Source organism: Lonchura striata, chromosome 17, assembly GCF_046129695.1.
Source record: "Lonchura striata isolate bLonStr1 chromosome 17, bLonStr1.mat, whole genome shotgun sequence".
Lineage (NCBI taxonomy): Eukaryota > Metazoa > Chordata > Aves > Passeriformes > Estrildidae > Lonchura > Lonchura striata.
In genome coordinates, this window is record NC_134619.1 from 8,054,209 (window position 1) to 8,069,373 (window position 15,165).

General features: G+C 50.5%; 1 protein-coding gene across 2 annotated transcripts; it reads left to right on the forward strand.

Moving 5' to 3' along the window:
- The first annotated feature begins 74 nt into the window (after positions 1-74).
- TTI1 (TELO2 interacting protein 1) lies at positions 75-14,737 on the forward strand. 2 transcript variants are annotated; one of them, XM_021547320.3, is made up of 7 exons: positions 76-2,470; positions 2,936-3,130; positions 3,913-4,052; positions 4,881-5,021; positions 6,431-6,635; positions 7,310-7,397; positions 13,337-14,737. In XM_021547320.3, the coding sequence occupies exons 1-7, from the start codon at positions 190-192 to the stop codon at positions 13,569-13,571; spliced, it is 3,285 nt and encodes a 1,094-aa protein (XP_021402995.1). In that variant the 5' UTR covers positions 76-189; the 3' UTR covers positions 13,572-14,737. The 2 variants fall into 2 exon arrangements, with proteins under 2 accessions (XP_021402996.1, XP_021402995.1); XM_021547321.3 differs by lacking the exon at positions 2,936-3,130 and having other exon boundaries at positions 75-2,470.
- The last annotated feature ends 428 nt before the right edge of the window (positions 14,738-15,165 follow it).

Below are 15,165 nucleotides of genomic sequence, written 5' to 3' on the forward strand. Positions count from 1 at the left end.
GTTACCTCAGCGGCACGCCGCCGGCGCACGCGCGTAGCGGGTACGCGAGACTTTTCTCACAGCGCCCGCCTCGCTTGGAGGGAGCTTTGTGGCGCCGGTAGCGAGGCGTCACTTCCGGCACCCTCAGGGCTGCGCGGCCCGGGTGGGACCCCCGGCACCGGGCAGCGCCCGCGGCCCCGGTCCCGCGGCATGGCCGTGTTCGACACCCCGCAGGCGGCGTTCGGGGCGCTGCGCCCCGTCTGCGTGCAGCTGACGCGGGCGCAGACGGTGGAGAACGTGGAGCAGCTGCAGGCGCACCTGGCCGGGGTGAGCGGCGCGGCCCTGCAGGAGCTGCAGGAGTACGTGCTGTTCCCGCTGCGCTTCGCCCTGCGGGTGCCGGGGCCCAAGCAGGAGCGGCTGGTGCAGAGCCTGGTGCAGTGCATCTCCTCCGTGCTTGCGGCGACGTGCGTGAAGAAGCAGGAGCTGCTGCAGGAGCTCTTCTCTGAGCTCTGTACCTGCCTCGCTCCCCCTCCCAGCTCGGGCAAAGCTGCCCCGCTGTCCGAGGAGCTGAAGCTGGCTGTGATCCAGGCACTCCACACCCTGATGCATTCGGCTTACGGGGATATTATCTTGTCTCTGTACCAACCTTCCACCCTTCCGCTCTTAGGATTTGCTGTGTCTTTGCTTCTGACTCTTGCAGAGCAAGAAAAAGCAAAGCAAATCAAGATCTCTGCTTTAGAGTGCTTGCAGGTCCTGGTTCTGCAGTGTGACTGCCAGGAGCACCAACGCCTGGATGAAGACGAGGCACAGAAATGTGGGGATTTGTTTGCTTCTTTTCTGCCTGGGATTTCCATTACACTGTCTCGAGTTATTGCTGGAGACATCAAACAAGGTCACAAAACCACCGTTTCTGCCATCAGACTCTTTTATCTGATTGTTGGCTTGGTAATGGCTGACAAACAGCTAGCCAGAATCCCAAAGAGTAAGGAAAAGCTGCCAGTGGAACACAGCAGATTATCAGAGCTAATGATCCACAGAGGACCTGACTGGACTAAAAGTACTGCTGAAAAACTCTCTCTTCTTTTGCATAAGGTAGTTGAATCTTCTTCAGTTCACCCCCACTGGAAAGTGAGACTGGAGCTGGTGGAGCTGGTCCACCACTTACTGACGAACTGCAATCAGTCACTGGTGGACTCGTTCAGTCACCTCTTAAAGGCCTTGGTTGGGCTGGTTAATGATGAAAACAGCGAAGTCCAGAGCAGGTGTAACGAAGTTCTGCAAGGGATTGGAGAGCAGAGGATTGTGGCACAGAACAGGGCTCTTGCTGATGTCCTCTCTGAGAACCTCCATTCCCTTGCCACAGCCCTTCCCCGCTTGATGAACTCTCAGGATGACATGGGCAAGGTTTCCACACTGAGCTTATTGCTTGGCTACCTGAAGCTGCTGGGCTCCAAGGTTAATATTGTCCTCAACTCTGTGTCCCACCTGCAGCGCCTGTCCAAGGCACTGCTGCAGGTTCTGGAGCTGGACGTGACGGATGTGAAGATAGTGGAGGCCCGGCGCTCTGGGCCGCCGGGCCCTTTGCAGCAGGGTGTGCAGAAGAGCAGGTGCCAGAAGAAATATTTCCGCTTCTTCACGGAGGAGAAGGTTTTCCAGCTCCTTCAGCAAGTGTGTCGTGTTCTTGGCTACTATGGGAACCTCTACTTGCTTGTGGATCACTTCATGGGGCTGTACAGCGAGTCCAGCCTGTACCGAAAGCAGGCAGCCATGATCCTCAACGAGCTGGTCACGGGAGCTGCTGGAGTGGGAGTGGATTTCCTGCAGGAAAGGGAAGCTCCACTGAGCGTGGATGATCTCAAAGGGTCCATAACATCCATTCTGGATGAGTACATGGACCAGGCGAACTGGTATTTGGTCACTAGCATTGACACAGAGGAAAGCAGCCCTGAGCAGTCAGTGCAGCACCTGGGACTCGCTGTGCGTGCGAGAGGGACATCCAGCAGCGTTCTCCATCTGTCCCCAGAGCCACCAGTCACAACACGCACCATGAACAGCAACATCTGGCAGATCTGCATCCAGCTGGAGGGCGTTGGCTGCTTTGCTGCTGTCCTTGGGAAGGAGTTCCGGCTGCTGCTGCTGTCAGCTCTCTACCCTGTGCTGGAAAAGGCTGGTGACAGGACTCTGCTCATCAGCGAGACAGCACTGGGGACACTGGCAGACATATGTGAGGCCTGTGGTTACGACTCAGTGCGGAGTTTGATTAATGAGAACTCTGACTATCTGGTGAACGGGATTTCCCTGAATTTGCGCCAGCTGGCGTATCAGCCACGTGCGTCCCAGGTCCTGGACACAATGCTGAGGCACTCAGATGCCAACTTGCTGCCACTGGTAGAAGATGTAATCCAAGATGTCCTGTCTACACTAGATCAGACCTACAATAGCCAGGCTTCCACTTTCCTCAGGGTCCTCCACTCAGTCATGACTGCTCTAGGTACCAAAATGATGTTCACTTTGTGTAATTCAGCCTTGCTGTCACTGAGGGTACTTGTCAAGAACCTTTCCACTTGCCATGGGAGGTTCCAGGTAGCCAAGGTGTTGCAGTGTGATGGCCACTGTGCTTTGATTACTGGGGCAGTGCTCAAGCAAAGGTGACCAGTAACTTTCCCTCTCCAGTTTGCCTGGCCTGCAGCCTTTCACAGGAACACAGCCTTTAGTGGCTGAGAAAGGATGGATTCACTGCTCCCATGAATATTCTGTAGGAGCACATGGCACGTATTCCTTTTTAACTTTCTTGTAATGTCAGGGAGGTGACTGGGATGTGACACCAGGTGCCTGAATCGGGTGCAATCCCATGAGGTGTGAGAACCATCTCATCTCTCATGGAATCCATGGCACCTTGCTGACTTGCAGGAGGGGATCGTGGTTGCCCAGTGACATGTCAGTTCCTTTTTTGCAGTGCAGTGGTTTGGAATGCCCAGCGCTCAGGAGCACCAGCAAAGGCAGACTGACAAAGGGCAGAGCAGGGCTCGGTCCCAGGGACAACAGGAGGTGACAATGACAAGTCAAGAAGTGGAACGATTCTTCCTTGACTATGTCAGCCAGAAGCAGATCGCAGAGGGGGATCTTCCTGACCTGGAGGAGGAGGAGGCAGGTCAGTGCTGTGCGTGGCTGGAGAGGAGCATGGTCAGCTTGCAGAGAGACTGTGACCTCTGAGGTGTCCTTTTGTCACATGGGGGCCTTGGGACCAGGCTGTCTCAGGTCTTCTCTGGGCTGACCTTGGTTCATGTAAAGTGCTGTTGGGTCTTCTCACTTTGTTCTCTTTGAGTGGGGGAGCTAAATGTTTTAGATAAAGGCTTCTCTAGCTCTGAGACACAAGCACACTGTGTTTTTTCTTACCTTGTAACAGTTCATTTGGGTTCAGGACCTGAAGTTCCCCCTTTCCAGGAACTTTCCGACGCATTTTCCTCGTATTCCTTTAGGAATCTCTGTACTGTTTTCTCCTGGCTAATGATGCCACTGCTCCCTTCTCACTTGGCCTTGTCAGGCACTGCAGACATTCATATAGGAAACTTTTTAGTCTTCACTGGGCTGTGCTGCAATCCTGACCTTTAAATACTTCATCTTTAAATATCCAGGCTTTTCATTTTTAATAAAAATCAATGGGAAATAAGTCCACGGTGAGAAGAGACTGCAAATGTCAGACCAGCTGCATTGTCCCGTAAAGAAAGCGAACGTTCCCTAGCCCCACACTTGTAACTGAACCTGACACTAACTCACAGAACTCATAGGCTTAACTATATGTAAGCACATTAAAATATGCCAAAAGCCTTAATCAGGAATTTGCAGAGTCGTCATGGGTGGGTGATCTGTGACTGTGATCTCCCAGAGCTCCCAAGTCATTTTCATGACTTCAGTAATGGTTTTGTCTTCCAGATGAGGTTCCCCTTGCTAAGCCAGAGCCCAGCTGTGACACAGGAGAAGCTCCAATGCCAAGCCATGCTCAGCTGGCCAGGGATGTGATGGAGAGGTGCATCCACTTGCTGTCTGATGGGAACCTCCGAGTGCGGCTGAAGGTCGGTAATTGCCAGCTCTGAGGGGACAGATGGTGCCCATGAAGGGGTTGGTAGCTCGTCAGCATGTGTGCCATGCACGTTGGGCTCCCTGCCATCCCCAGGTTTGTGCTGCCATATGCTTGAGCAGGACAGATCCTCCAAACCTGGCAAGAGAAAGGGAGATAATTTTTTGGGAGTGCTCTGGATTAGGAATGGCAGCCAGGCAGAACAGAATCTTAAGGATGGCTTTGTATTGGACACTTCCCCTTGATGCTCATGACAGTTAAGTCTTGTGCTTTGTCCTTTGGTGGAGGAAACAGAAGCATCTTTCTCCCATCTGTGCTTCCCATCCCCCCTCCTCAGGCTGCAGTGCACAAGCTGATGAATGTTTTTGAAGTAGCTGGGGTGATGATAAGCAGGGCTAAAAGCCTGGCTTTTTTCTAATTATGAAAACCCTTTGAAGGTGGCCTCTTTTTAAAGTGCAAAGTGAGACAGAAAATGAGGCATAACCCAGATTCTCATCCCAGCAGCCTCAGCTCTGCCAGGTGATCCTGGTGCCACAGCCGCAATGGGGTCCAGGGGTGCAGCTCAGCCTGTGGGATCAGGACAGGAATCCTGCCCTGCTCCCAGCCCAACTCTGTGCCCAGCACAGGTTGTGTCACTGCAGTGCTTGTCCCTTTCCAAGCAGGCCTGATTCCTAGCACCGTTCACTTGTCCCCGTTCCTGCTGCGGTAAAACCGCACCCTTTGCTGTTCAACCCCTCCTCCTGGCTTCCTACTGTGATGCTGGGATCCACCTGAATGCCTGGCACTGCAGCACTCAGAGTCTGTTCCCTCCCCTCCTGCCCAGGTCCTGGACGTGCTGGAGCTCTGTGTAACCATGCTGCATCCTCATGGAAACCATCTGCTTCCCATGGCTCACCGTGTCTGGCCAGCTCTCGTCACCCGGCTGATTAGCGATGACCCTCTGGCAGTGCTCAGAGCCTTCAAGGTATGGCAGTGGCTGCCAGCTGGAGCTTGGGCAGGAAGTGGCTCAGGGAGTGCTGCAGCTCAGGAGAGAGCACCAAGATCCTGCAGCAATGTTTAAATGTGGTTTGGAGCACAGGGTCACCCTGCTCTGCTGTGGGTGGGTTTGTACCATTCTCACTGCAGCTCATCCACCGGTAAAGCCTTGATGCTGTTCCTGGGGGAAGCAGCAATGTTGGTGGTTATTGCAGGCATGAAAAAACAGCTCTACAGCCTCAGCAGATGTTAGGGGCATCATACAGTGCAGCTTGGCCTTGCTGGAGACACAGTCCCAGCATCCTCTTTGGAGATGTCAGATTGAAAATAGGGGAACATTCCACGACTGAGACATTGGCAAGGGAAGGGAGAGGTTGAACAAAGACTTGGCCCTATAATGATATTATTAAAGAGCTCCTGACCTTGTCAGCTGGCTCCTTTCTCCTCCTGACTCACAGGCTGGCCAGTAAAGCATGTTTCCAGAGGTTGCCAGCCCCAGCATTGCAGAGGAATCCATCTGCTGGGCAGAGTGAGATTCATTTTAGAATCCTTCTGTGTGAATAAAGAGAGTTTTGATTCCTGAAATTCCAGAAGCCATGCACTACAGTCTCAGAATAGCCATATCTGTCATGTGCCTGCCCTAAAAGGAGATAGAGATTGCTGTAAAAAACTAATTAACTCTTGAAAAGTTCCAAGTCATCATTACAATTTGCACCCAGCTTGGGTTTTACTGTATGAATTCCTCTCAAAGTGTCTTCCTGCTTAAATTCCAGGACAAGAAGTGTCATATCAGTGTAAAGCTTACACAAAATAACCAGCATCTCAGTCCTGCACACTGAGACCATGAGCTCGGTGAAGTTCCAAAAGAAAGATCGGTGTTCTGGCCACTTGGATCCCTCTTTGTTTTTACATGCATTTAGGGCCATTCACTGTCCAGTTTGAGTTTGATCCTGGGCAGACACCAGTAGTGCTAGGTGCCCTTTTCTGTGGCCACTTGGCCTTTCTGCTTGCTGACATGCTTGGAAAGATGGGTTGTCTGCACCACAAAAGAGATTTAAGGATATAATCATATTTAATGGCATTTTCCATCAGAGGCTCCTCCACTAATTCTGAGTAAGAATGCACAGCTACTCTTACCTTTACTGTGCTAATGAGGGAAGGGCAGTCCAGGAGGTCAGCCAGGTGACACTGCAGAGCAGGATGCAGCTCACTCAGCCTCTCAAACATTCACCCTCTGCTCATTATGGGGAAGCTGGGGCAGGTGTGGTCACAGTGCTCTCACCTGCAAAAACAATTCTCCAGGAGAGTGAATGTCTGAATCCCCCAGGCTGGTGTGGATCACTGAGCTCCTCCCAGGCCAGTGTGTGCACTATCCCCTGTAACTCATGTCTCTCTTAGGTGCTGTGTACCCTGGCTCAAACATGTGGGGACTTCCTGAGGCAGAGGTTCTCCAAAGATGTCCTGCCCAAACTGACCAGTTCCCTCCTCAGCCAGGCCCCAGTGAGTGCCAGAGCTGGGCCTGTGTACAGCCACACGCTGGCCTTCAAGCTGCAGCTGGCTGTGCTGCAGGGCCTGGGCTCTCTCTGTGAGGAGCTGGACATGGGTGAGTACCAGGGGAAGCACAGGCTGTATGGACCTCTGCCAGACTTTACTTAGTCTCCTCTCAACTTGCTGCTTCTCCCCCTGCTGCCCACGGAATTGATCTCCTGATCTTCTCTAGCCTGAATCTGTTCTCTTTGGGAGCTCTGTAAAGAGGTGCTGGGCACTCTTTTCTCCTGAGGAGACAAGTGGGAGAGAAGGTTCCCACCACATGCAAAATGTGACTGCTCATCCCGCTTGTGATTGAGAAGAGGGTACAGAACAGAGTCCCTGCATTGCTGTTGGGCCACACTTTGTTCTTACTGGACAAACTAGAGCCCATATAAGACTTCTGTCTAGCTTGACTGGTTCCATTGTGGGCTTAGCTCTGGGTGACCCTTTAAATCCAGCACATCACACTCTTCTATTGAATGAAACTGAAATTCTCCCCAAGTGAAATTTCTGGAACTGGCTTTGATGAGGGAGAAGGTTTGCTGGCTAGTTGCTCTTTTCCTCTCAGTGCCCTTGATTGCTTTCCTGACTTTGCAGCAAGATGCTTAAAAGGCAAGGTCACAAGAGCTCCAGGTCAGACAGCTCAAAGGCTCTGAAGCCTCTGCTGCCTGTTTGGAGCTGATTCCATTAGGCAGCAGCTGCTGAGGAGGTCACCTCCTACCCTTCTTTCCTGTTCCATTTCTGCAGGCGAGAGTGACCTGAATAAAGTGGCAGATGCCTGCCTGATTTACCTCAGTGCCAAGCAACCTGTGAAACTGCAAGAAGCTGCCCAGAGGTAATGTCTCTTAAATGCAGGTGTGTTGGGTGTACAAACAGTGAGGGACAGAGGAAGCATGGTGATCCCATTCCTTTTGCACCTTTCTTGTTCCACCTTCCGGCACATTCAAGTCCTGTACAAAAGGGTGTGAACTCATGGAAGTTTTCCGTGGTGAAGTATCACTCCCCAAAATGAGTTAGAGAGGTCAGCTGTCAGCTTGCACAGACATTACAGGTGACCTTGCAGTGCATTTGGGGATAGAGGGCAAAATGTGCTACTTGCTTTTTCCTCACCAAATACTTGAGGCTTTTGGCCCACTGGTGGCATCAAACTGCAGAGGGAAGACAGCTATGGAAGAGGATGTGCCAGGCATTCCCTTGTATTTTATCACTTAATACCTTCTGGAGGCTGGGGGAATCTACTTCTGTTATCCTTCCATTTTCCCTGGGCTCCAACCCAGGCTCTGCCAGGTGGACCAGAGTTTGTTTGGGAAGCTGTCAGTCTTGGCACCAGTGTTGCTGTGAGAAGGCTGGGAGATTCTAAAAGAGCAAAGACAGTTTAGGTGAACACACTCCAGCTCTAGGAAGTGTTGACAGACATACTTTGCTGCTTGGTGTACAAAATCCTGCTCAGTATGTTCTGCTGTCAGGATAAGAAATCACTGTTGTCATATGTTGTCACCTGGAACCAAGGCCGGAAATTTCAGGAAAGAAAACGAGTCCAGGTACAGAACATGGGACATAAATCAGGAAGCCCCTCTGCGAAGGATGGGGGTGAAAACCAGTCAAGCCCCCCCTTCCTGTGTGGCCAGCCCTGCCCTCCCCCGAGGGGAGGGGAAACCAGCAGAGGTTCCGCAGGCTCTGCGGTTTCGGATTTCCAGGGCAAGCTGCTGGAAAGGGAAGTGCAGCCCATCCGTTCCCTTTCACAAAGCACAGGCTCCCGGGGGTGCAGGGTGTGAAGGGCTTTGTGTGGCTGGGCAGCAGTTCAGAGCCAGCGCTCTCCGGAGCTGGAGCATTCCTTTGTTTGTATCTCTCGCGGATGGGAGCAGGTTTATTTTTACCTTGGAGGCTTTCACGGCAGCACAGCAGGCTTCCAGCAGCATTTGTTCTGCAGAGGGGCTCTATGCTGTGGGAGTGCATCCCCTTAATGCAATAATGCCTCAGTCTCTGCAAGCAATGCTGGATGAAAAGCGGAACACCAGGATTTATCTAGATATTTGGAATCTGAAGCTTTTAAATCATTAACCAAGCAGCTTGAGAAGCTGTGCAATTTCCCCCCAACAGCAGGGGTAGGGGGACTATGAAATGAGCCCTGTTGGAAGCTGTATGCTAAAGTGAGCTCACTTGTTAGAGCAAAAGGGCAGCAAGGGCAAGTAACATTTTTCTCCTATATGTAGCTTTTATTATATTTTATGGGGAAAATGCCATATGTTTTGTTCCTCCCCCCATGCTTTTGATGCACCATAGATCACATATGTGAACCAGGCTGATCACAGAAGTCCATGCTGTCTCCTGTTTAACTCCATTGACCAGACACACATATGCACTGAGGTGTGCATCATGCCTGGCCTGACACTACAGACATGGCAGCATTTGCAGGTTTCTTTTGGGTTTAATTTTTTCAGTTTAGCCCTGTGTGATCCCTGGTCTTGGAGCTGGATGGATCAGAATTCATCGTATCACACTCACTTTTAACTGTATTTCCCTGATATGAGGTTTCAGCCTGGAAAAGTCAAAATTAGTTTGGACCATAACAATCAGCTCCTGTATCAGGATGAGAATCATTTCTCAGCCACCCTTCTATTTCTGTTCTCCAGCTGCTGAACCACCACATTCCTGTAAGTTCTGGCTCTTCTTGCTCTCCATGTGCCTGAAAGTAATCCTGCAAACTGACACAGGCTGTCACACATAAGGGCCTTTCCATCTAAGCAAGGGCAGTGTTATCAGCCTGATACATGAGAAATTCTGCATTTTAAATGCTTCTAAAAACAGATAGACCAGAACTAATCTTAGCCCCAGCCTGAGCGCCAGCATACGTCACATAACTCAGCTTTATCACTGCAGAAATCATATGAGGTAAAAGGATGTTTGGAATCAGCTTGCCATGGTGATTTATACTAACTGGCCTTTGCTCAGCTCTTAGGGTTCTCATTCAACTGATGGGTTGTGACCTGTCAAAAGCAAGGTCAGGACTTGCAAAGTCAGTCGTAGCTCCAAAAATCATACACTGACTACATGAGGATTCTGCAGGCATGCAAAGAGCTGAGCAGGAAGTTTTGGCCAAGGTGCTTGAGCCACACAAAAAAAAAAAAGAAAAAGGAAAAAGGGAGTTTGGCTGTCATCCAGGGGTGTTATCATGCCCCAAGGAGTCTGCTTAATCCCATTTATGGGACCCTGTAGTTTTATTAGATGAAGCAGTGGGAGTAAGTGATTTTTGTAACTGCAGCTTCATGCAATACTCAACAGGCAAAAATAGATGCTGTGGAAAAAAGAACTCCAGCACATCTGAGGAAGAGAAAACGGGACAATAACAATAGGTTTTACTAGAAGAGGGCTGCTGGGAGTATTCCAGGAGAGCATTATCCAAAGCTTTTTAAAAAACCGAACAACAAACAAAAACCAAATGCAAAATCACCAAAGGGACCAAACCTACTGAAGAAGAGTCTGGGAATGCAAGGAGCACTAGAAAAGTCTTTGCCATCATTGAAGAAGATGAGCCCGTGCAAGGGAGGGGAAGTGCCCAGAAAGACTTGAGCAAGAGGGGATCATGTGGGGTCCCACCTCTGGGAACATGGCCAGGGGAGATGGTGGGAACTGAAAGTCACAATTTGTAAATCTGAGCTTCTCGTCAATTTATGAAGTTGCATCATCCCTGACAAGCTTTTCACTTCAGGGAATAAAACCTTGAAGGAAAAGAGATTAGGAAATTGTCACTGGCCCCTGTCAAAACTGACAAGTAGTTTTCCATTCTTTCAGTTACAAGTGACTGTTTCGAAATTTACACTTAATTCCTACTAAATGTAGGAATTATGATCTCATGATCTTTCAGTCAGCAGTCTGGATAGGAATGCTTTTTTTTTTCCCCTAACTAAAATGCAGAAATAATTTCCTCAGTTCTTACCAAAGCCTGTGGTGGGCTGCATCCAGTTAAGCATTCAGCAGGGATGGAAAGCCAGGAAGCCTTGTCCTTCTGCCAGTCTGCTGCCTGTGCCATGGCTTTGCTTGGAGTTTGGGAAAAGACAAGGCAACAGCATAGCCAAATTGCTCTTTGCTAGTAGAATAAGTTTAGCATACTTGGGACAAATATGAGCTATTTGGGGAGCTTTTTTCATACCAAGGTTGATTATGCAGCTTACCTCTTCTAGTTTGCTTGTGTGGTTTGTTGGGTATTCATTGTCAGCTGTCACTCTCAGCCTGGATTGAAGCATGCCAGAACAGCCACTTGCTCAAGGCAAAATTCAATAAAGTGATATTTAAGAAAAAAAAAGAAAAAGAAAAAGGCAACAACAGAAAACAAACTTGGATTAACCCCAGGATTCTTTGCTATGGAAACAGGTTGCTTGGAAACTACCCCAGAGTTAGTTTGAAAATGTAAAAGTCAAGTTGTTCTTTAAGCTGCAGAGCATTCCTGGCTATCAGGGATAATCACAGCCTCTAACCATTATGGGCACCAGAGGCAGCAAGTTCTGCAGGGTCTGGATAATCTCCGAGGGTCGCTCTCCCTGGAGCACTGATTGGGAAGAGGTTGGAGAGCAGAGTGTCTGTGCTGTGAGTGTAAGAGCTATAGCTGTGTGTGTGCTGGGGATCAGCAGCCTGCTGCACAATATCCCCTCTTCCCGTGTTCACAGCAATTCCTTGTCCTTGCCTGCTCCCATCCCAGCCATAAGGAGCGAGGATTATCTCTGCAGCTGCCCATTGAAAACTGGGTGGAACCACTGGGAGCTGGTGTTTGCTGGCACACAGAGCTGTGTGCTCCTGCTGTCACAACCAAGCTGAGGGCACGGGCAGGGCAGTGTCTGGAGAGCTGGAGCCACAATGGCAGCAGTGAGAGCTCCACACCCTGCCCCTGCCAGCCCCTCACTTGGGCTGGCACTGAGTGGGTCAGTCCTCCCCTTCCTGCAGCAGAGCTGCAGGAACAAAGCCAGGGGAATGAGGAGTCCTGTGAGCTCACCTGCATCTGGCCAATCCACAGAAAAAAGGTCGTGTTGCTGAGGCAGCTGTTGCCAAGCCCAGCTATCACTGTGGAGCACATTCCCACTGGTTTCTCTGGAGCAGGCAGATAGGCACTGCCAGCACCTCTGGGAGGGGACACTGCCAACAGCTTCAGTGGTGACATCTCCCCTCTTGCTGTTTAGAGACCTGCACTGGGGGACAGGTGAGGTGTTAGTGGCAGAGAGGCAAAAGCAACAGCTTTGGCTGTGCATGAGTAACGAGTCACACGCACAGGGTTATTGTGAAGAGGAGAGGGAACTCTCTCCTACCTTCATCTCATTTCTGTGCTCTTCCACTTTACCCATAGCACTGCACTCCCTTTTCAGAGGAAAGCTGCTCAAAGGGATTTCTCCCTGCTTTATATTGGAAGCAACCTCACTTTAGGGATGAAAGCTCTTCCAGGAGAAATTTGGACAGCAATCAGATCTGGATTTTGTGTGGCTTTTGTAGCAAGTGATCTTTGCTTGTAGAGAGAGAGTTCAGTCCTGTGCTTCTTGGGGGAGCAGAGACAGACCTACTTGATTTCTCTTCCCATTACCTGACCTGGCTGCTGTTCTTCTCACAGCTCCGTGATTTCACTGAAAACTAGAGACCTGAAGATACATGGCTGGGCTTTACTGGGATCTTGGAAAAGCATACCATAGGTGTGGCAAGTGCTTAGTGCCTTTGGTGCTCACAGAGCACTCGGCACCATTCAGGAAGAGGCCTTGCAAATTCCAGTCTAATTTTGTTCATGGCACAGCCAGAGAGTTTAATACCTGTTAAGCCTAATACACCTGTGCATTAAACCCTGACAGAGACCTAGCTAAGCCCAAAGGTTGCTGCAGGGAGAACTGGCAGGAGGGGGTGGGTAAGTGTAGGTCACACAAATGGGCATTTGCTCTTTCACTCCTTGAGCTTCCTGCTCTTCAGCAGCAGCTGTGTCCCAGCAGCTCACAGCTGGAGCCCTGTGTGAAGGGCATGCTGGAAAGGCAAATCCCATCTTACTGAGGTATGGAAATGCAAAATGAAAATCGTCAACACAGCAGTAAATCTGCAGAGGAAGTTGTGATTCCTCTTTTCCTTCATTCTTTTGTTAATGACGGTTCTATTTGGATTTGGTTTAAAATCCTGCTTTGTGAAAGGTGTTGTGCAGAACTACAAAAATTTGGAGGCAGCTAATAAGGACTTGGGATGGTGGGAGATCTCACTTAAGCAAAAAGCCCTCAAATACAGCGTTGAGCCTCCCTGGGTTGCTCAGCCTGGGCAGCTGTCCCCAAATACTCCTGGGTTTGCCACCTCTGGAAAAACAGAGAAGCCCAGCCTCCTGAAAACCAGAGAGGGTGGTGAATAACACAGACAACTTCTTCCAAGATCTCTGCAGGAGCTGTTGTCCAAAAGATCCCAGATATGCATAGCACATGCAGTCACCCACAGTCACCTCCCACCACCTGGGACAGGCAGGTTTACACTTGTGCAGCAACAGCTCACACAGTGCCAGCACCAAGCCTGGGTCAGTCCTGCACCAGCTGCTTGTTTGGTGTCCATAAGTGACTGTGTGGTATCATAAATATTTTTCCCCCACATGCCAGTAGCTGTGAGGCACAGAGGCCACTGTGCTGCCCTCTGTAAAGAGCAGAATTTGTGCAGCTGCCAGAGGTTGCCAACAGCATGAAAGCTTTCCTTAGCTCTTAATAACCCCATTGGGTGCCAGCCATGAGGCCTTGTCCTTACTCTTCTTTCCTCTCTTCCTGCTGTTTTCCCAAGTGTTTTCCTGCACCTGATGCACGTGGACCCTGACAGCACCTGGCTGCTCCTGAGTGAGGTGTGCTGCCCCGAGGGGTACGAGCCCCCCCACGCCAGCCTGCGGCCGGTGAAGCTCAGCGGGATGGGGCGGCCACGGAACGAGCTCACGGACAACGTGCTGCTCCTGCTCCAGAGGCTGCAGCAGCAGGAGGGCACAGCTCCCAGCAGCAGCACACAGGAGGCATCTCCTTCCTGACAGACCTACACTGCAGCTGGGATGGGAAACAGGAACCACCAGGATAGAGCTCACCTGGGAAAACACCGTCACTCAGGACCCAAATGGTTCAGGGGCAGAGAAAGGGCTGCCCAGGCTGGGGCCCTGGTTGAGACACTGTCCCTGTGGCAGAGGGTTTATTTTCTTGAAGGAGTGTTTGAGAATGAGGTGGGTACATGACCCCGACTCCTCCTGACTTGTGCCTGGCCAGCACCCTATGCAGAGAAAAATGGCACATATCTTCCAAATTCTTCAGTATGAAGAGAGTCATCTTCCAGAAATTACTTCCTTGATCCTTGCAGGGGTGCCCCTTTAGCACCCCCCCCACCTCTCTGATCTCTTCACAACTGTGATGATCCCTCCCATGCTCAGCTGGACAGTGACTGACAACCCAAAGCAAAAGCTTTTTCTGGCTTTTAACCTTCCCAGGAAGAGAATCTTGTTTGGGAGTGCACTATAAACCTGTTCTCTTTAAAAGCAGTTAATCTCAGAAGTTAAAGTGCATTTCCAATAAATTCCTCACCTCTCTGACTATCAAGAACAGTGTGTCCTCTCAGAGGCATCAGGGCTGCTCCTCACAGCTGCAGTTTGCTGAGACCAGATGGATGTGGCCAAACGTGCTCTGTTCTCTATCTCGCTCTCTGTGAGGTTCTGTGGAGAATCAGCCAGCCCCGATTCACACCTGGGAGGGATTTACAACTTCTCCCATTCCCAGATCACAGTTCTCAGGCCATTTCTAACCCCTACCCCAAGGAGAGTTGGATGAAGCACCTGCCTGTGCCCCAGTACAGCCTCTGTTTGTCCATAGCAGTGCCAGCAAACACCATGGCACCCCAGCAGTGCCATGGTTTGTCAAAGTAGGGACAGCATGGTACAGTGAGCAGAGGAGGACTCCTCTTTGGGGTCAGCTCACTCTCCCCTGATCTCTAGCTCCCACATCCCCAGGCTCTTGCTGCAGAGATTGTCCACAGGCACTGCTTTGCTCAGCTGCTCCCAGATCCCTCAGCTTCACCCAAGCAGCTCCTGGCAGCAGGCTGCCTCCTGACACTTGGGGAAGATCTATGCAAGTGAAGCAAAAGATCTTGACTAAATTTGGAAGCAAGCTCAGAAATACAAAACCCGAAGCAATAAATAGATTGTTACATGGAGCAGGCTTTGTGCATCACTTTTGGGATCCTGGGTGAACATTCAAAACAAGTCTCTGTTGGTGGGCCCAAGGGCACTGTCTCTGCTGCCACATCCCTCAGCTGAAGTTACTTCCCCTTGTGTCCCTGGTTTTATTCATGTTTTCCTCCTGTTTGCTTCTCCAGGGAAAACACAGGTCAGTGTCTTTTTATGCAGCAGGACATGGCTGCAGGTCAGCTTTACTCTTTTTTAATATCTGTTCATTGCTTAACGCTGGTTGGGTTCTATACAAAGGAGCCTTCAGAGCTGCTCTGACAGGGCAGGCAGGGAGGTGAAATACTGTCTTTGGTTTCCAAGAGCCCTTGGGGCTGGTGCAGTTTCCTGGGTTGTTGTAGCACTTGACAAAACTCATCCATTAGGTGCAGATGCTGCATCCAGTCTCGCTCTGCTC

Coding starts and splice junctions, on each gene's coding strand:
- TTI1 (XM_021547320.3), top strand. CDS start 190: ATGGCCGTGTTCGACACCCCGCAGGCGGCGTTCGGGGCGCTGCGCCCC. Junction 5,022..6,430: donor CAGTGCTCAGAGCCTTCAAG/GTATGGCAGTGG, acceptor TGTCTCTCTTAG/GTGCTGTGTACCCTGGCTCA. Junction 7,398..13,336: donor CTGCAAGAAGCTGCCCAGAG/GTAATGTCTCTT, acceptor TGTTTTCCCAAG/TGTTTTCCTGCACCTGATGC.